General features: G+C 46.4%; 1 protein-coding gene across 1 annotated transcript; it reads right to left on the reverse strand.

Annotated features, from left to right (window-relative positions):
- Positions 1–4,005: 4,005 nt before the first annotated feature.
- LOC143715842 (F-box only protein 44-like) lies at positions 4,006–18,412 on the reverse strand. Its single transcript, XM_077207656.1, has 8 exons — positions 18,340–18,412; positions 18,135–18,249; positions 17,953–18,045; positions 16,898–17,033; positions 16,660–16,802; positions 8,237–8,268; positions 8,032–8,146; positions 4,006–6,392 (listed from the first exon to the last, which is right to left on the reverse strand). Exons 1-8 carry the CDS (start codon positions 18,401–18,403, stop codon positions 6,149–6,151), a joined length of 942 nt encoding a protein of 313 aa, XP_077063771.1. The 5' UTR covers positions 18,404–18,412; the 3' UTR covers positions 4,006–6,148.
- Between the last annotated feature and the right edge of the window lie 2,367 nt (positions 18,413–20,779).

Raw genomic sequence — 20,779 nt, forward strand, 5'->3', positions numbered from 1 at the left:
GGACAAACAGAGACAAGACAAGACTCTAACACTGAGTACTCTACGCCGAAATGGAGTGGTGGTGCCAATCCACCCAGGGGTTATGTTTGGTGAGCCAGGGGTGTCCAAGAACTATGGGAGCTAAAGGTGAGTCCATGATGAGAAATGGTATGTCTTCCGTATGATTGCCAGAGGTGATAAGTGTGATACGATCAGTGGTGTGAGAGATGTCAGGAAGTTCTTGCCCATTGAGTGCGTGAACAGATATCTTGTGAGTAAGTGACTGAACCGGAATGTTGAGTGTCTGAACGAGCTTATTATCAATGAAGTTCCCCTCCACTCCTGAGTCCAGTAACGCTTGACAGGTGTGGGTGCCAGTTGCCCATCTAAGTCTTACCGGGACGAGCGTGGATGATGGTGATGAGGTCTTCTCGGCAGAGATCCCACCCGATAGTAGCCTCAGATTTACTATCGGGCTTGGCCCTTTTACCGGACAGGTGTTACTGAAATGGCCCGGCCCCCGCAGTATAGGCAGAGGCCCTGGGATCTCCGCCTCTCCTTCTCCTCCCGGGAAAGCCGAACACATCTCTGTTCACCCCCGTTCACGAACACCGCCGTCCCCCATAATGCCGCTCTCCCAGTCAGCAGGGTGAGAACGAACGCCACCTTGGTTCCTTCACTCACAAAAGTGCGGGGTTGTAGAGAAAAGTACATAGAGCATCGAGTCAAAAAGGCTCTGCAGAAACTCGGCACACCTGAGTATGGCTCTGGTATGGGTAGGCGTAGTTCCGACTGGGGAAGCGACTCAGGGGGTGTGGGTTGAACGGGCAGTGTGGCCGGCGCAGCGGGACCTCTCATAAATTGTAGTTGTTGGGTGAGCTCAGACACCTACGTCACTAAAGCCTGTACCGCCCTTCCAGTACTGTTGATATTTATCTCTTGTGAATCCTTCCGGGCGATACTGCGATTGATGAATTCCTCCAAACTGTTCGCGAAGCTTCCTGCTGCTTCCATAGCTAGTCAGATCGTTAGTCAGGAACGACTGGAAGCAAGATGCAGTGAAACACGTTTATTAACCCAGACACAAAAATATTCAAATCATGTGTCATTAGTATCCCTTTGAAACAATCAATCATGATTTTTTGAAATTTTCATGGAAAAGTGTGTGAAAAAATGTGTTTTATGATCGGTCACAATTGTGACCGGTGGTATGCTGTGTTGTATCAACCATTGGACAGACTGAATATAGGTCTATTTGACCTGTGCAATGTGTTTGAGTTTTTGTGTGTGTGTGTGGGGTGTGTGCTGTGCGTGTGTGTGGGGTGTGTGGTGTACGTGTGTGTAGGGTGTGTGGTGTGCGTGGGTGTGGGGTATGTGGTGTGCGTGGGTGTGGTGTGTGTGCGTGCATGTGGGGTGTGTGGTGTGCGTGTGTGTGTGTGCGCGCGCGTGTTGGGTGTGTGGTGTGCGTGTGTGTGGGGTGTGTGTGTGTGTGGGGCGTGTGTGTGGTGTGCGTGTGTGTGGGGTGTGTGGTGTGCGTGGGGTGTGTGGTGTGCGTGTGTGTGGGGTGTGTGGTGTGCGTGGGTGTGGGGTATGTGGTGTGCGTGGGTGTGGTGTGTGTGCGTGCATGTGGGGTGTGTGGTGTGCGTGTGTGTGTGTGTGTGTGTGCGCGCGCGTGTTGGGTGTGTGGTGTGCGTGTGTGTGGGGTGTGTGGTGTGTGTGTGTGTGGGGCGTGTGTGTGGTGTGCGTTTGTGTGGGGTGTGTGTATGTGGGGTGTGCGTGTGTGTGGGGTATGTGGTGTGCGTGTGCGTGTGTGTGGGGTGTGTGGTGTGCGTGTGTGTGCCTACCTGTAATTGCGTGTGCGTGCGTGTGTGGAAAGTTAGGTAGAATTAGTTAGCTAGCTAGTCTTTGTGTGTGTGTGTGTGTGTGTGTGTGTGTGTGTGTGTGTGTGTGCGTGTGTTTCTGTGTGTGTGTCTGTGTGTAAAATTAGGTAGAAAGTTAGGTAGCAACAGAAAGTAAGGTAGAACAGTTAGCCTATGTGTATTAGCATGTAGATACAATGGGTTATCCCACCGGTCACTATTGTTGCCGGTGACATGTTTGTGAGTTCTATGACCACATTAAAGGGATAGTTCACCCAAAAATGAAAATTCTGTTGGTATTTACTCACCCTCATGTTGTTGCAACCCCGTAAGACCTTCGTTCATCTTCGGAACACGAATTAAGATATTTTTGATGAAATCTGAGAGCTGGATCACTCCTTCATACTCCTCCATAGGCTTCTAAGGGATTGAACTTGCAGGCCCCGAAAAGTTATTACAGACATCGTTAAAATAGTCCAAGTGACAACAGTGGCAAAATCTTAAGTTTATCAAACGACGAGAATACTTTTTGTGCGCAAAAACAAACAAAAATAACGACTTTATTTCAACTATTCATTTCCTTCTCTGTTGGCCTCTAGTCAGTTCACTAGTGTAATAGCGTAGAGCTACGTCACACGTAGGCTCACTATTGGCCGACGCTGGTCATGTGGGTGATGCGTGTGACGTACAACAACAGAAGCTCTACGCTTTTACACTAGTGAACTGACTCGAGGCCCAAATGGATGCAGCATTGATTTTAAACAAATCACCAAGACGGAACTCAACGCACTTCTCCGTGACTTCTACGGAACTGTCAGAAGCTCCAAAGGCGAAAAATATGGGATCAGTAGCTATATAGCGTTACGTGCGGGTCTGAACAGATTCCTAAATGATCCACCTTTGAGTTTGTCCTGGTGTCTCATGAGAGACAGCGAATTCACCTCATCCAATAATGTTTTCGTTGGAGTCGTAAAGACAATGAGAAGAGAGGGTTGTGATAAAACGGAGCATCACACACCGATTTCTACTAAAGATTTCAGCACCATAAAACTGTCCGATGCACTTAATCCTAACACACCTGAAGGACTCGTAAACAAAGTCTGGTTTGACGTGCAGTTACACTTCGGACAAAAGAGGGGAACTGAGAACTCATTCCAGACTCATTCCGCATTTTAACAAACGGAAATGGTCTAAAGTATGTCACAATGAGCTTCAATGAAGACACAAAAAACCATAAGGACCCACATGACAGAAATCAGGAGAGCAGGCGTGGCTTCATGTTCCAACAAACTGGGAACCCGCTTTGTCCCGTTGCCTCTCTAGAGAAGTACGTTTCTCTTCTGCCATCTAACCCCCCTGCTTTTTACCTTCACCCCAAAAAGCAAAACCTCTCTAAATGTGTTTTGTATGTAGATCACGCAGCGGCACATAAATCATATTAGCTATTTATAATTTGTGTTAAATCTTGTGTTAAAGTTTTTTTCTCGTTTTTGACTGTTGCAGGTACACAAGAGAGCCTATGGGTGTGAACTACCTCGCAACAATGTTGCAGAGAATTTATAAAGCAGCAGGCACCTCCAAGGTTTACACAAATCACTGCCTTAGCAGCACCATGGTGCAGAGATTGTCCGATGCTGGTCTCGAATCGAGGGAAATTATGTCTGTGAGTGGACATAAGTGTGAAAGTGTACTACAGAGCTACTGGAGGCCAAACTTAAAACAAAAAAAGCACTGGAGCGACATTCTTGCTGCAACAGAAAACACTGCTGACAGTGCTGAGTCCCAACTAAAGAGAAACGCGTTAAATATCACCACAGTGGAGCCGATTGAAATGAGACAAATATTTAGTGCGTTCACAATAAACGGAGATGTTCAAATAAATTTAAATAAACAACAATAAAAAAGTAGCTCTTGTTAGGCAGAATTTTAGCAACTAAATTAATAACATTAATAAAATAGATTAAAGACCTAACAGTTATCTATCAAAATATGTGCCCCTGTGTTTTTATTTATAGGCTATGTAAATATTTAGTTTAGTGCAGAGAGAAAATAACGGAATAAACAAAACATAACCGTTTTCTCATGCTGAGAGATAAGCTATGCCTATATTTGTGTGAGGAAATTTCACAAATATTGTGTTGTAAAAAATAAAAAGAAGGAGACAAAGTTTGAGACCGGTTTGTTGTCTTTATTTGAGCGTTCATGCATATTACATATTGGAACGTTGTTGTTCACGGTCAGGGACTATTTTTTTCTAGCGGAAGGAATGCTTTTATTGATTTAACTTCATGAAATTTCCACTAATACATTTTTTTTCTTTAATATTGTGTGGTAACCGTTTTATAAAAGCAATAAGGTACTCGAGACAAGTGCTGTGTCCTGAATAAGTAACGGCTGAAGGGGTTGCAGGCACTCCGCTTCCTGCCTAACAACGCCCTTCAGCCGTTATTTATTCACGATACAGGACAGCCTCTCGTAGCTTATAGGACAATTCACCATGACGTCACAAGAGTAATAGACGTTCTTCCGGGTGGCAAAAGCCGAAGCGTTCCTATGGCTACACTAGTAAATTGCTTGGAAGGGAGACACACCGTCTAGTCGGCAGTAGTCTAATCTAAATTTCAACAGTTGATTAAAAAACAGACGTGGTGGAAATTCAGACATAGTTAACATGATCATTAGAGCTTAGATTCTTTGATCTAGAAACGTGCACTCCCAACGCAAAAGAGTCCGGCGCGGGACTAGATTTGATGGCCGAGTGTGAGCGCGGGCTGTAACGTTAACTTGTTAATGCACTCACTCTGTGTGTGCGGATTGTGGGAGAATAAAACGATTCGCGGGACTCTCGCAAACTAGAAATATCTATGAATAAAACATAAAAACGAATACATTTTTATTCATCTGTTGCAGAAAAGCAACAAGAACAACTAAAACAAGATAGAAACGATTTACTAGGCCTGAGTTTCTTTTTATAACATGTTTGCAGCGTTGAGCGATATAGCCAATCACAGACATATGTGTTGATTTCTTGAACGCAATGGCCAATCAGAAGCATTTAAGATAGACTCCCCTCACCGCTCAAAACTGACTTTTTGTTCAGAGCTGAATTCTGTATGCTGGCAAATCCTCTAATTATAACAAACAAAGTGTATATATTATGAAAGATTCATTGTGCAGTCAGCTTCATTGATAATAACAGAGATGTGTGAGATTGCGATGAACTGATGTCAGCTTTTTTGGAATTATTAAGGGAGCGCACTTTGTGCGCATTCAGTCATGCCAAACCATGCACGCAGTAGCCTGCTTCCCAGATAGCACAAGTCGATTTGATGTGATGTTTACATCTGGAAGACGTATTTTAAAGAGTGTTTGCTCATCTGCAATACGTCTATAGGACGTTTCCTGTCAGATGTCAAATAGACGTTTAGAAGATGTCACTTTAACATGCATTCTAAATCATTACATCTTAAAGACATCTTCTAAACGTCTATTTGACATCTGACAGGAAACGTCCTATAGACGTATTGCTGATGAGCAAACACTCTTAAAAATACGTCTTCCAGATGTAAACATCACATCAAATAGACTTGTGCTATCTGGGTTGCTTTTATGTTATAACAGTGGTTTGTGTGTTATTATTTAATAACAAATAATTTATCAGGAGCATGTATGCTGATGTGTATGATGGCGACACGTAGGATAACTTGAAAGTATTTGGAGGTACAGAAAAAAAGCCTATTTGCGGGCGGGAGCGGGACAAAACATAAATGTTGCGGGCGGGAGAAAGTAACATAAAAAGTAGTTGAGAACGTCAGTTATAACGACCCACGTATTAAAAATGGTTGGGTTTAAATCGGGCTCATAATTACAGTTAATGTGTCGGGCCGGGAAGCGCAAAGAAGACGACATGCACTACTTTTGACGACGTCCACTCGCTTTAACCTCCTCACCCACAGGTTCCGGAGGATAGATTTACTTTTTTCTGACGGAAATCGATAAAACCCTACACCTTTTGCTGTATATCTGGCTGCAAAACCCCAAACACAACATGTTTTCGCCATCGTTTCAACTTTGATCAACAACAATGATTTTAACTATGTAACTGTTTACAGTAGCCAGCTGGATCTCTTCAATTGGTCAGTGGAAGCCGCTCGCGTTCTGCCACCCGGAAGTATCTTGGTGCCTATTGTTTACAAACATTCTGAAATGCCCTATTGCTTACATAGATAGATCATTCAGTAACATTTTTATAGCCTTAGAAATGAAACATTTTTTTACAGTCACTATTGTGACAGGTGGGATTAAATGGGTTAAATAATAAACAGAGCACTGGTCAGACACAAGACACAGAGATGGATGAAACAGGACGAGTGACGTAGGGACCTCGACAGGCAACCGGATGGTGAATGTTCAATGGTGATAGTCCAGTCTCCGGAGGTGAGGTGAGTAGATTCGGCAGTGCAGTGGTACATCCAGGGAACGAAGACCACGAAGAAGACCACGAAGAAGACCACGACGAGAGACAGGGACCAACACAGGAACATACCAAACGATCTGACAACAAGAGATACCAGTCACAGAGAATATATAGCCAGAGGAAAGTGAATGCAGCTGGTGCTGCTGATCAGCAGTAATCGGAGGACACGCCCATAGACACACATACACATACATAAACACGAGACAAGACGAAAGCAGAGAATTTATAAACCGTGACACAAAGTTGTCATTACACTCTATTCAGCACAATCAGGGCTACCATAATATGTGAGCAACATGTACATGTTTGTATTTTTGAGAGAATATTGTTTATGCATGGTTATTGAAAAAACTAAAACTTAAATAAGGCCACAAAACACATGGGTGTTTCTGCTACGGGCACTTTTAAGTCCCAGCAGTGAAATTTTAGATTTATGTTCAAATTTGTCATTTGATGTTTCATAAATATATTCACAGTGTCATTACACACCTTGACAACAAATATAATTACTGCTTAATTTGATTAAATATAATATTATGAAGCATTTATAGCTCCAAACACCAATTTTGTTATTGTCCGACACCTGTGGTCTCAATGTTGAGATACATAAAATAAGCTAATTTAATTACAATTTGACATTATTTCAAATGGAATTGTTTAATATACAGATTCATTTACAGCATCTTAAAATTCTTTGTATTATTTACTGATCATTTTTATGATTTTTTTAACTAAATGTGCCTGTCCCACACTTTTCAGTCCTTACCGCAACAATGAAAAAAAGCTTTTATTATGAAATTTTATCGAACACAAACAAGTCTAGTTTCTATGGAAACAGAAATTATTACTTGAGCACATTTGCTGACAGACTGGGCCACCACACTACCTCACACACAAGATACCTAAAAAATAAGGTAAACATCATCTTTTCTGCTCTAGTATTTATTGTGCGTCCTTACCATTCAGCTTAATAATTGTGTATTTTGAACTACATTTTAAAAAGAAATGTATATTACAGTTGAATTCATGTATATTAAGATGCTAAGAGTCAAAACTAATGTGGTAGGCCTTGCTAGCTGCCAATTAGCTCAAATTTTAGCAAAAATGTCATTTCCGCAACATGTCTTTACAGCAGCAAATTTAGGTGACAAATTCAAAGTTTACTGTATATTAAATTACAAATATTCAGTATATTATTAGTACTGAAGTATATATTAGTATATATATATATATATATATATATATATATATATATATATATATATATATATATTGGTATATATGTATAAACATGCCATTTTTTAACATGGCAGTTTAACATTGTGTCCTTACCGACACAGGTTGTCATTACCACAGCACTGCTCTATTTTCTTTGTTTTTTTTCACATTTTCATTTGCAAAAAAATATTTTTACACTTAAGCTGAGATGATTAACACATTGAAATTGCAACATCTCTCATAAAAAGTTAAATATGTTATATTTTGTGTGTATGGAAACAATTGACATCTAAGGTTACTGTAAATTTTTTACATGGCATTGAAAAAAACATGAAATTCCCTATTTTACATGAAAGCATCACTGTAGCCTTTTTCCTTCAAATCAATCAGCTGTCGCTTCAAACATAACCTGAGGACACAGTTTATGGGTGATTCATTGATGATTGATTTAGTTTCTTATTTTAACATTTCTTGAAGGATCTAAAATATCAAACATACCCGTAAGATGTTATAAAACATTTGGTGACCGTGTCGTCTGGATGTGGTTTCCTATTGTTTTCTGGCACCCAGCCGTCACCCCCATTCTGTACGATCTCCCATCTCTGAAGTGCGTCTAAAAACATCATCAGAAAAAGACATTAACTGAAGCAAAAATTATTTTTTTAAATAGTGACTCTTAAAGTAGGTTAATTATGTGAATCACCTTCAGCTCTGGGATTTTTCAGCAAGTTGGGCCTACAGGTGGAAACACAGAAGTTACATTTCATATTCTGACAATAATACAGTAAACCAACTGAAACACAAATACTCTCATTATCGGCTGACATTTTCATTTCTTTTCATTTTTAATGTTTTGTTTCATGATATGCCTATATATCCTCGATCTGTATTGTGCATAACAAATGAATTAACAAATTGAACAGATATGTTTTTCAGTAAAGTCTGAAGAGGTGAGCTCTTTATACAAGGTGCATTTTCCACTTTAAAGGGTAACTAAACACTAAAACTACTTTTTTTAGTTAATGATCTGTAAGAATGGAGCTTCATAAATGCTGTTCATTGATTCGAGTAAATTTTTTGACATTTGGGTTTAAAGTGTTTTAATTCTACAATATATGGTGTAAAAACGTCTGAGTGCTGCCCTCTTCAGGTGAACGGTGGCTACTGCAGTTGAATTTTCCTATTGGAAGTTGTGGTACCCTCTGACGTCAGAAAGTACCAGCTAACCACGCCCTTGCCTACAGAGAGATGCGTCTCAGGTGCACGCCCCCCCCCCCTACGCTGGGCTCTGCCCACTTTTCCAGCATTTTTCAAATATTGCCAGTGGGTGGAGTCAGGCTCTGACCAGGGTTTTAGTTACCTTTAATGGTTATAAATATACTCGCCATGAGTAATATACTCGAGTGAGTAAACCTCACTCCTCTGATCTCAAGAGGCGCTCTAGTGACTGACTAAGTCACTGTCTTTATGAGTCATCAATCGAGTCATTCATTCAGTAATGAAGCAAGTGAATTTATTTATGATTGAATCATTGACTCTTACGATTTGTTCAAAGCTGCAGATTCATTTCGTTAACGGATCACCGCTGTGTGTTGCAGTTCTGCTGTGGAACTATTCGTTGGAACTATTATTTAGTTGCAAAATAGAGCAAAGTATGCGTTTAAAATGTACACCACTCAATATTGTCATGAAACAGAAGGATTCACACAGGTAAAGTGATCAACAGGTTTATTTACAGAAGTATGTGATCGCAACGATGGAAGCAGGAGAGTAACTGAAGAATATAGTGTTCTGGATGAATAATGGTCTTATCTGTTGCAGGTTCTGAACTGGATATCGAGGCAGACGACTGAAGACGGATGAAGGAAGCAGATGACCGAAGACTAGTGATGTGACATTTGAACCGAGGCGTCGGAGCTTGTGTCGAGAAAAAATGGGCGTCCCAGATGAAGCCGCGATTCGAGGATACGCACTACAGGCACATCCGGGAACTTAACTGTCAATTTTGTCCCTGCCCCTTTTTAGGGGAAAACAAACTAGACTTCCCATCAAGGGGGTAATCCATCAGCCGGAAACTGAAGCCTCGCGGGGGCCGCCATTGTAGCAGAACTTCACCTGCTGTTAGCATTCCATTGACTCCCATTCATTTTGGCGTCACTTTGACAGCGAATAACTTTACATCTGAGGCGTCCAAAGACTTAATTTGTCCATTATTTATTTCTAAAGAAACACGACAATGTATAAAAGGTTCCATTACTTTGTATCTTACGTTATAGCCCCGTAGAAGCCGTTTTTGTAAAAATAGGCTAACGATTGCGTCATAACCACGCAACTCTTGTCACACAATAAAGAAATTACCATGTAGACAGGAGGAGAAGCTCTCGAAACACCTCATATGTGCCGATCTCAAGTATAAGGGTATAAGGGTCTTTCCTTGCCAATTAATGCTTGCATAACACACATACGTCTCCTTCCATTAATAATTATGGCCAGTGCGGTGGCTGAGATATACATAAACTTACCAACGTCCGTTACTATGATTTTTGTAATGACTTATTGCGAGAGGAAAAAATGAAAGTTCTCTTACGAGAGTATCTCAAGTACTGCGTAATATCTTACGCTATGGGGAAAACCTCTTTTCCACGAGATATTGAAGCCAAAAATTATCCTTGATTTTAAATTAATGTAAAACGCGTTGCGACAGCATGCAGACATGGGCAAGGCGGCTTGCGTGCCTATTGGCTGACCTGTGGCAACAGCAGCAGCCTATCGAGAGAGGCCCTGCGTGACGTGATACCCAATGGGGGCGCTTTGCGCCCATTACATCACGTCCCGCCAGAATAGGCGTGGCCTTGGCCTATAAATATAGCTCGATTAGGCTGATACAACTGATTTTCATCTCTTCAGCGAAGCATACGCATCGCTGGATCCGGAGTGAGAAGCCGCGCCGTCTGACTGTAAGCCGCTGGCCTTCACCTCGCCGCCTTCAGCCGCCGTACTTGCTACGCTTTCCGGCGTTATATCCTTTTCACTGCTAAGAGTGTGTTCGCCGCTGCGACTCACACTCTCTCTGTTTATTCTCTCTCCTAAAAGAGCTGCGTCTCTTTCAAGATGCAAAGATCCTGCGGCTCGTGCCGAGCTCAACTCAGCGACTGGGACCGTCATGTCATCTGCATTTCCTGCCTGGGTGAGGATCACGCGGCTCTCGCTCTCGTCGATGGCACTGTGAGCTGATGCCTATGGTGACTCTGAGGACTCGCCTGGTATCCTTTTCAGAGCCTGCACTTCAGCCCGCTGTAGCGCCGCGCCATAAAAAGCGCCATGCTCAGCGTGGCCCCGAGCCTTCCCCTGCCCGCCAAAGCTCGCCGGTTCGCCCGCCAAAGCTCGCTGGTTCACCCGCCAGCTTCCCCGGCATCGCTCGAGTCGCTCACCGACGGACAGCGGCGGCGGATGGCGGCCGCTGTCCATCGGTGAGCGACTCGAGCGATTCCGCCATTGAGGTCAACGAAACAGCTGAGGTTTGTTCCATCCTGGCATCAGATAGTGAGGATTGGACGAGCTCCGTGGACCTCCCCCCACTGTCCGCGTGCCTTCTGGGAGACGGGCTGGCATTGAGTCTGAGTTGATGCGTCTGCTCTCTCAAGCCGTCGACAACCTCGGCCTCGACTGGGAGGCGCCCGCTGAGCTTCTGAGCTTCACGAAGAAGTCGCGAGGTCTTGGAACGCCCCCTTCTCGGCCAGGATGCGTACCTCTGTCTCGGCTGCATTCTCCACTGTGGATGGTGCGAAAGATAGAGGGCACCTTTCTCTTCCTCCAGTGGAAGCAGCAGTAGCGTCCCATCTTTTCCCGCCCTCTGCTGGACGGCGGTCTCAGACGGTGTTGCCATCTAAAGCCTGCCGAGTGACGTCAGCCATGCACGGTCACGCTTACATCGCTGCTGGGCAAGCTGTGTCAGCGCTGCACACAATGGCCATTCTGCAGATCTTCCAGGCCGAGCTTCTCCGTAGAATGGACGAGGAAGGCGCGGAATCGATCAGCGTCGCGGATTTAAGGAGCGCTACGGACCTGGCTCTACGCGCTTCAAAATCTGCTGCACAGGCTGGCTATTGGGCGGAACATGGCCTCTCTCACCATGGCTGAGAGACACATTGTTGTTAACGCTGTCTGAGATGACGAATTCGGAGCGCGCGGTGTTTCTCGATGCGCCCATTTCGTCAGCTTGCCTCTTCGGATCTGCCGTCAAAGACTTCGCGGACAGATTCCAGGAGGTTCAAAAGACATCACAGGCGATGAAGCACTTCCTCCGGAAGCGCTCTAGCTCCGCAGCAGGTCGCTCGAAACAGCCGTCTGCCCGGAGCTCCCAGCCACAGCCTGCACCACCCGCCGCCGCTTCTCAGCGCCGCCAGGCCCGAGAACAGAGACCACGCTCTCGCTCTGCCGGACACCGCCCCCCTCAGCGCGGGCCCCGGCCGAGGATCGAGATCAAGCCCGAGGTCCCGAAGCCTTCCTAGCCTTCCTAGGAAAGCGACGGTGTTCAAATCCCACTGCGGCCGGATTTTCACCGAAACGTTTCGCTCGTCCAGTTTCATGCGATGTGACTGTTCCAGCGTATTTAGCAGCCAACAAGCCGGTTTACTTGCCCGCTTGCCTGCACACAAAAGCCGTTTTTACGGCTAACCAGATAAATCCAATAAAGAGTGTATTTTCTGGTGTTCCGGCCACGGCCGATGGTGTAATGAGTGTTGTAAGAATGCCCACGTCTCAGTGCCCATTCCCACACACAGACACAGCCCGCCACAGTTCAGGGCTAGCACAAATAAAATCGACTCATGTCGATTGTGCAAAAAATTTAGTGAATGTGCCCACGACACAGTGCCCACAAACACTACACGATGCGTGGCCCACGGTTTCTGTAAAAACGAAACCAACACACATTCAGTCAGCTCAAGCCGACGGTGTTCCCAGTGCAGTGAGTGTGCCCGCGCCCACATTCCCTCACAGACACGCTCAACCCCACGGGGTTTGTCCCGCTTGCTCTCTCTCCACAATCTGTCATAGAGAAATCGAGCGCGACCAGGCTGCCTCGCACACTGTAAACACAGTGTTTCTGTCTCAGCACACCGAAGCTCTGCGGCCGCCGCTATGCCGCGGCCAGAGCCCGGATCTCATTCTACCTCTAGCTATTCACACAGGTTCGTGGGCAAAGCTTCCCGGGGTATCAGAGTGGGTGTTGAACACTATAAAAAGAGGCTATTCGCTACAGTTCGCTCGACGTCCCCGCCGTCACACGGCGCGAGTCGAAACGACAGTAAGCAACGAAGTATCTCATCTACTTCGAGCCGAAATAGCGAAACTACTGAGCAAAGGGGCCATAGAACCTTTATCTCAGGTTCAGAGCAAAGGGGGGCTATACAGCAGATATTTTCTGGTACCGAAAAAAGACGGGGGTCTCAGACCCATTCTAGATCTGCGACAGCTGAACAGAGCACTTATGAAGCGCCAGTTCAGAATGCTGACAACCAGGAAAATCCTCCAAGTTCGCCAGGAAGACTGGTTTATGTCAATAGATCTGAAAGACGCCTATTTCCAAATACAAATAGCGTCGCGTCACAGGCGATTCTTGAGATTCGCCTTCGAGGGCCAGGCATATCAATACACAGTCCTGCCGTTCGGCCTGTCCATAGCACCCCGTATATTTACGAAGTGCATGGACGCGGCTCTCGCACCCCTGAGACTTCAGGGCATGCGAGTCTTGAACTACCTGGACAATTGGCTGATTCTAGCTCGATCACACTCAGAGCTCATAGAACACAGAACCACATTACTCGAGCATCTCGAGAATCAGGGTCTCACAGTCAATTGGGCGAAGAGTTCGCTGTTTCCCAGCCAGAAAATGTCTTTTCTGGGTACAGTGCTGGACTCGCTGTCTATGACAGCGCGTCTGTCGGCGGAGCGCGGACTGGACATTCAGCGCGCCGCGAAATCCTTCCGCCACGGCTCTATAGTCCCGCTCAAAAGGTTTCAGAAAATGCTGGGCCTCATGGCCTCAGCATCTTCGGTACTCCAGCTGGGCCTGCTTCGCATGCGCCCACTGCAGTTTTGGCTGAAAGCTCGAGTTCCACGCCGGGCATGGACCTCTGGTCTGTTTCGCCTCAAGGTCGACATGAAATGCGTTTCGGCTATGGAACCTTGGAAAATAGCCGACTGGTATCAGTCAGGCGTGAGTCTGGGGAATCCCTCGAGTGTGAAGGTGGTGTCCACGGGCGCCCCCCCCCCCCCCCTCGGGATGGGGAGCGCTGCTCGAGGGCAGACCGTTCTTTGGCCAGTGGTCAGAACGGGAGAAGCTTCTACACATAAACTGTCTAGAACTGTTGGCAGTCGACAACGCGCTACGGCGCTTTTGTCCCCAGATAAAAGGTCACCACGTCTTGGTCCGGTCGGACAACATGTCAGTGGTGGCATACCCAAATCGCCAGGGCGGCGTCAAGTCCGACGCCGAAACCTTTACAGGCTGACGGAACGCCTCCTGGTCTGGGCTCAGCACAACCTGCTTTCGCTGAAAGCAGCGCATGTGCCTGGTCGCCTGAATCTGGGACCAGACAGTCTGTCCAGAAACAATTGTCCCAGCAGGGGAATGGTCGCTGCACCCGCAGACGATCCAACTGATGTGGGAGACATTCGGCAGAGCGCAGGTGGACCTGTTCGCGTCCCAGGAGAACGCTCACTGTCCGAACTTTTTCTCCAAGAGCAGGGATGTGCTGGCCCACGTATGGCCCTGCTGCCCCCTCTATGCTTTTCCCCCCGTCTCGCTCCTGCCTCAAGTGCTGGAACGAATCAGGGAAAACGGATGCCCAGTGCTGCTCATGGCTCCGCTCTGGACGAACCAGATTTGGTTTCCAGCCCTAATGCGGCTGACCAGCACTGCCCCGTGGCCTATACCGGTGAGGAGAGACCTCCTCTCTCAGGCAAAGGGCTCGATTTGGCATCCTCACGCGGATTTATGATCCCTACATGCATGGGCCATCAACGGGTACCCGCTAATCTCCCGGAGGGAGTGTTAAACACGATCACGCAGGCTAGAGCCCCTTCTACTAGACGGCTCTAGTCCTCGAAATGGTCGGTGTTCTCTGCCTGGTGTCAAGCTCAGGGCTTTTCACCCGTAGACTGCGGGGTTACGGAAGTGCTCTCCTTCCTTCAGGAGCTGCTGGATAAGGGCAGAACCCCATCCACGATCAAAGTATACGTGGCGGCCGTAGCGGCGTTCGTAAAACCGACGTCTGGCCAGTCACTGGGGAAAAACAACCTGGTCATGCGATTCCTCAGGGGAGCTCGGAGGCTGAATCCTCCCAGACTCAGTCCCTGTGTGGGACCTTTCTACGGTTTTGGATGCCATGAAAGGTGCCCCATTTGAGCCAATCCATTTGTCAGACATGAAACATCTGTCTTTCAAAACGGTGTTTCTTTTTGCTCTCGCTTCAGTGAAGCGCATAGGGGACTTACAAGCGCTCGCAGTAAGCGTATCATGTATGGAGTTTGGGCCTAATGACTCAAAAGTCATACTCAAACCAAGGCACGGGTACGTGCCCAAATCCCTCAACACACCGTTCAGGGCCCAGGTTATTTCCCTGTGCACCCTCCCGGTTCATGATGAGGAGGAGGATGCGAGTCTCCTTTGCCCCGTCAGGGCACTGAGAACTTATGTATCCCGCTCGTCTGTCTTCAGACAGACCGAGCAGCTCTTCGTTTTGTTTGGCGGACGCTCCAAGGGGCTGGTCGCATTAAAACAGAGCCTATCCAGATGGATAGTCGACGCCATAGCGCTGGCTTACACTTCTAAGGGCCTGCAGTGTCCTTTGGGTGTCAGAGCGCACTCCACGAGAGGCGTGGCCTCATCGTGGGCGTGGTCTAGCGGGATTTCCTTGCAAGATATCTGTATGACGGCAGGTTGGGCCTCGCCGTCTACATTTATGAGGTTTTATAACCTAGAGGTTCCCGCCTTACAGGCCAAGCTGCTGTCGGTCTAGAAATTCAGTACTATCTGCCCCGCTGCGCCGGCGTAGAATGCTGAGTTTTTGCTTGTGCATCGATCACTGATCGATAGAACAGCTCCGTGGGTGTTAAATAACCCGTACTCATACCCAGTTCAGGCTGAACACGTTCACCGTGTCTGCGTGAAACACTGTTAACATAACTAGCTCCTATGGGATGCTTTTTTATGGAGAATGATGCTTGCAGCCTCTCTTCTCCGACTCTCTGTGAGTCTATGGTGATTATGCACTATATGAGCCCTGGGCTACTGCCCTTGGGACTTTGGTGTCAGATCCCAGTACGCACGGCGTTTTGCATTGTGTTCCCCATTGCGTAAGATATTACGCAGTACGAGAGATACTCTCGTAAGAGAACATACTCGGTTACTAACGTAACCTCGGTTCTCTCTAGAGAGGGAACGAGTACTGCGTATCTTGCCGTGCATGCAACAGCTCTGGTTCGCTCGGCGATGAAAACCAGTTGTATCAGCCTAATCGAGCTATATTTATAGGCCAAGGCCACGCCTATTCTGGCAGGACGAGATGTAATGTAATGTAATGTAATGTACCCATTGGGTATCACGTCACGCAGGGCCTCTCTCGATAGGCTGCTGCTGTTGCCACAGGTCAGCCAATAGGCACTTGAGCCGCCTTGCCTATGTCTGCATGCTGTCGCAACGCGTTTTACATTAATTCAAAATTAAGGATAAATTTTGACTTCAATATCTTGTGGAAAAGAGGTTTTCCCCATAGCGTAAGATATTACGGGGTACTCGTTCCCTCTCTAGAGAGAACCAAGATTACGTTAGTAACAGAGTACGTTTTAGTCGCATAACATCGGTTAATGGAAACGTCATTTCGCAACAGTTTTTTGTCAACATTTAGAAAAAAAAGAAAGAAAACAAATCTGTAATGGAAACACGCCTAGTGTAACATTGAACATTTATCGTAACAAAATACATTTACAAGAGAGCTTTGTAATGCTACACTTACCCCTTACCCCTTTAAGGCGTATTGAATCATTAGAATTCCTCATTTGAAGATCACTTTTGTGCCTGTTAAATCTAGGAATGTAAAAGATCATGCTGGAAAACGCTACCTCTCTGAAGGTTGACAGATCTCCACACTACTGTTAGTGATCCGTACTCCATACCAGCCTTTCCAGAACTGTGTATCCTTCCCACCGTGAGTGAAGCGGATAAACCGAACACCAGGGCCATAATCCTTAAAGACGTGGGTCATCTGAAATAAAGCAGAACAAATACAGGGACAATGACTCTCTGACTGTAAGTTTGACTTTAGAAGAAGAATCCCACTGCATGTGTTATTCGACTCACTTGACACCACGGCTCATCATTCCACTGCTGAAAGAGAACTCTCTCAGGCTGAAAAGTTCTGATGGGGTTTTTCCTCTGATCGAGCAGCTCTACACAGATCTGATACTCACTCCCACAGTCACTGCGTGGGGCATACCTGCAGATAAGACATCAAATCAATGTGCTTTCATATTACAACTGATTTAACACTGCTACTGTGTTCTTAAAGCGATAGTAAAACACATAAAAATGAAAGTTGTCTCATCATTTACTCTCCCTCATGTCATTCCAAACCTCTTTGAGTTTCTTTCTTCTGTGGAACAGAAGTTCTTTCACTTTCACTTCTGAAAGTCGATGGGTTCAAACAACATTGGCCTAGATTGACTTTCATTGTATGGACAAAAAACTTATTTTTTTTTCACAATACCTTCTTTTATGTCCCACAGAAGAAATCAAGCCATAAAGGTTTGGAACAAATTAAGGACGAATTAAGGATGAAAATGTTCAGTGTTAGGTGAACCATCCCTTAAATGGCATTAAAATTCAGTTTCTGCCCTTTTTTTTTTCTTGCATAAAATTACAATGTACGCATATTCTTACAATAAAAGTCAAAATAATCTGCCAATAAGAAAACAATATGAGCGGCTAAATGTTTATATATATATATATATATATATATATATATATATATTTATATAAACAACATAATCACAATTTTTGCCAAATTGTGCAGCCCTACAAACAAGCAGAGCAAACCTCCACAATTTAAAATGAGATTTAAAATTTCAATCACAATTTTTGTCAATTCGATTTTTTCCCAAATCTTTCAGGCCAACATCAGAATAAAAACTAAATTTTCAGCTTTTTTTAAATTATTTTCTATGCAGATGTTTGTTCTATGATTAGTTCTTGAACATACAGATATTCGAGTCATCTGCTGAAAATTCCTGTATTTTCCATAATCGAATTATACTGTGCAATAACATGTTTTTCCCCATATATCATGCAGCCCTATAAAGTTTGCAAACACCACCTAAGATGCTGTAGCATAAAATGGAGTTTGAGTGAACGCTCACCAGTCTGATATTTTGACATGAGGTTGCAGATCCATGAAAGCATCACTGTAGCCTTTTTCCTTCAAATCAATCAGCTGTTGCTTCAAACATAACCTGAGGACACAGTTTATGGGTGATTAATTGATGATTGATTTAGTTTCTTATTTTAACATTTCTTGAAGGATCTAAAATATCAAACATACCCATAAGATGTTATAAAACATTTGGTGACCGTGTCGTCTGGATGTGGTTTCCTATTGTTTTCTGGCACCCAGCCGTCACCCCCATTCTGTACAATCTCCCATCCTTGAAGTGCGTCTAAAAATATCATCAGAAAAAGACATTAACTGAAGCAAAAAATATTTTTTTAAATAGTGACTCTTAATGTAGGTTAATTATGTGAATCACCTTCAGCTCTGGGATTTTTCAGCAAGTTGGACCTACAGGTGGAAACACAGAAGTTACATTTCATATTCTGACAATAATAGAGTAAACCAATTGAAACACAAATACTCTCATTATTGGCTGACTTTTTCATTTGTAATGTTTTGTTTCATGATATGTTTAAATATATCCTCGATCTGTATTGTGCATGAATTAACAAATTGAACAGAAATGTTTTTCAGTAAAGTCTGAAGAGGTGAGCTCTTTATATACAGTACAAGGTGCACTTTCCACTTTATAATGGTTATAAATATACTCTATATATCTAAATACGTGTAACAGAGGCTAGTAGTCGCTGTGCGAGTAAACCTCACTCCTCTGATCTCAAGAGGCGCTCCAGTGACTGACTAAGTCACTGTCTTTATGAGTGATCAATTGAGTCATTCATTCAGTAATGAAGCAAGTGGCTTTATTTATGAATGAATCAGTGACTCTCACGATTCGTTCAAAGCCACAGATTAATTTCGTTAACGAATCACCGCTATGTGTTGCAGTTCTGCTGTGGCTTTCGTTGGAACTACTAATTAGTTGCAAAAGTAGAGCAAAATATGCGTTTAAAATGTACACCACTCAATATTGTCATGAAACAGAAGGATTCACACAGGTAAAGTGATCAACAGGTTTATTTACAGAAGTATGTAATCGCAATGAGCAGGAGAGTAACTGAAGAATATAGTGTTCTGGATGAATCTGGATGCGTCTTATCTGTTGCAGGTTCTGAACTAGAGATCGAGGCAGATGACTGAAGACGGATGAAGGAAGCAGATAACTGAAGACAAATAGTTCTGGTAGGCATCGAGTAGGTAAGGAGTCACGTAAGGGTTCTTTGAGGGAACGACGAGACCAGACCATGGTGAACTGCAGTGAGAGTTATGTAGTACTGGATGATGATCAGTGAAGATTGGTGACAGGTGACCGTGATCTCTGTGATTGGGAAGTGCATGCAAGTGAGGGCCAGGGAAGATGATGTGAAATGTAGTGAGGAGGTGGTGGTAGTGAGGTGGTGGTAGTGAGGAGGTGGTGACTAACTGGTGACCGTGACAGTACTCCCCAGTACAGGTAGCCGTGTCCTCGCGCCGTAGATGGTGCAACCAGGGAGGGGGAGTGGGCGTCCAGGGCGGTGCTGGCAGCTCGGGAGACCAGGGCGGAGCAAGTTGTGCAGGCGGACAGGAAGGAGACTGCAGTTCGGGCGGCCAGAGCGGAGACTGCTGTGCGGGAGGACAGGGCGTGGACTGCTGTTCGGTGGCCAGGGCGGAGACTGTTGTTCGGACGGCCAGGGCGGAGACTGCTGTTCAAGCGGCCAGGGCGAAGACTGCTGTTCAGGCGGCCAGGGCGAAGACTGCTGTTCGGGCGGCCAGGGTGGAGACTGCTGTGCAGGCGGACAGGGTGGAGACTGCTGTTCAGGCGGCCAGGGCGGAGACTGCTGTTTGGGCGGCCAGGGCGTAGACTGCTGTTTGGGCGGCCAGGGCGGAGACTGCTGTTCGGTGGCCAGGGCGTAGACTGCTGTATGGGCGGCCAGGGCGGAGACTGCTGTTTGGTGGCCAGGGCGTAGACTGCTGTTTGGGAGGCCAGAGCGGAGACTGCTGTTCGGCGGCCAGGGCGGAGACTGCTGTTCGGGCGGCCAGGGCGGAGACTGCTGTTCAGGCGGCCAGGGCGGAGACTGCTGTTCGTCGGCCAGGGCGGAGACTGCTATTGAGGCGGCCAGGGCGGAGACTGCTGTTCGGTGGCCAGGGCAGAGACTGCTGTTTGGGCGGCCAGGGCGTAGACTGCTGTTTGGGTGGCCAGGGCGGAGACTGCTGTTCGGTGGCCAGGGCGTAGACTGCTGTTTGGGAGGGCAGGGCGGAGACTGCTTTTCGGCGGCCAGGGCGGAGACTGCTGTTCGGGCGGCCAGGGCGGAGACTGCTGTTCGGGCGGCCAGGGCGGAGACTGCTGTTCGGGCGGCCAGGGCGTAGACTGCTGTTTGGGAGGCCAGGGCGGAGACTGCTGTTTGGGAGGCCAGGGCGGACACTGCTGTTCGTCGGCCAGGGCGGAGACTGCTGTGCAGGCGGACAGGGTGGAGACTGCTGTTCAGGCGGCCAGCGCGGAGACTGCTGTTTGGTGGCCAGGGCGTATACTGCTGTTTGCGCGGCCAGGGCGGAGACTGCTGTTCGGTGGCCAGGACGTAGACTGCTGTTTGGGCGGCCAGGGCGGAGACTGCTGTTCGGTGGCCAGGGCGTAGACTGCTGTGTGGGCGGCCAGGGCGGAGACTGCTGTTCGGTGGCCAGGGCGTAGACTGCTGTTTGGGAGGCCAGGGTGGAGACTGCGGTTCGACGGCCAGGGCGGAGACTGCTGTTCGGGCGGCCAAGGCGAAGACTGCTGTTCAGGCAGCCAGGGCGGAGACTGCTGTTCAGGCGTCCAGGGCGGA

Source organism: Siphateles boraxobius, unplaced genomic scaffold, assembly GCF_051911475.1.
Source record: "Siphateles boraxobius isolate OS27281-9 unplaced genomic scaffold, OSU_SipBor_1 6, whole genome shotgun sequence".
Classification (NCBI taxonomy): domain Eukaryota; kingdom Metazoa; phylum Chordata; class Actinopteri; order Cypriniformes; family Leuciscidae; genus Siphateles; species Siphateles boraxobius.

Excerpts from the sequence above, each read along its gene's own strand:
- LOC143715842 (XM_077207656.1), bottom strand. The coding sequence starts at position 18,403 with ATGAAATGTAACTTCTGTGTTTCCACCTGTAGGTCCAACTTGCTGAAA. Across the intron at positions 16,803-16,897 it reads ATGATGAGCCGTGGTGTCAA|ATGACCCACGTCTTTAAGGA; the intron begins GTGAGTCGAATA and ends GCTTTATTTCAG. Across the intron at positions 6,393-8,031 it reads TGTTTTATAACATCTTACGG|ATCGTTTGGTATGTTCCTGT; the intron begins GTATGTTTGATA and ends TCTTGTTGTCAG.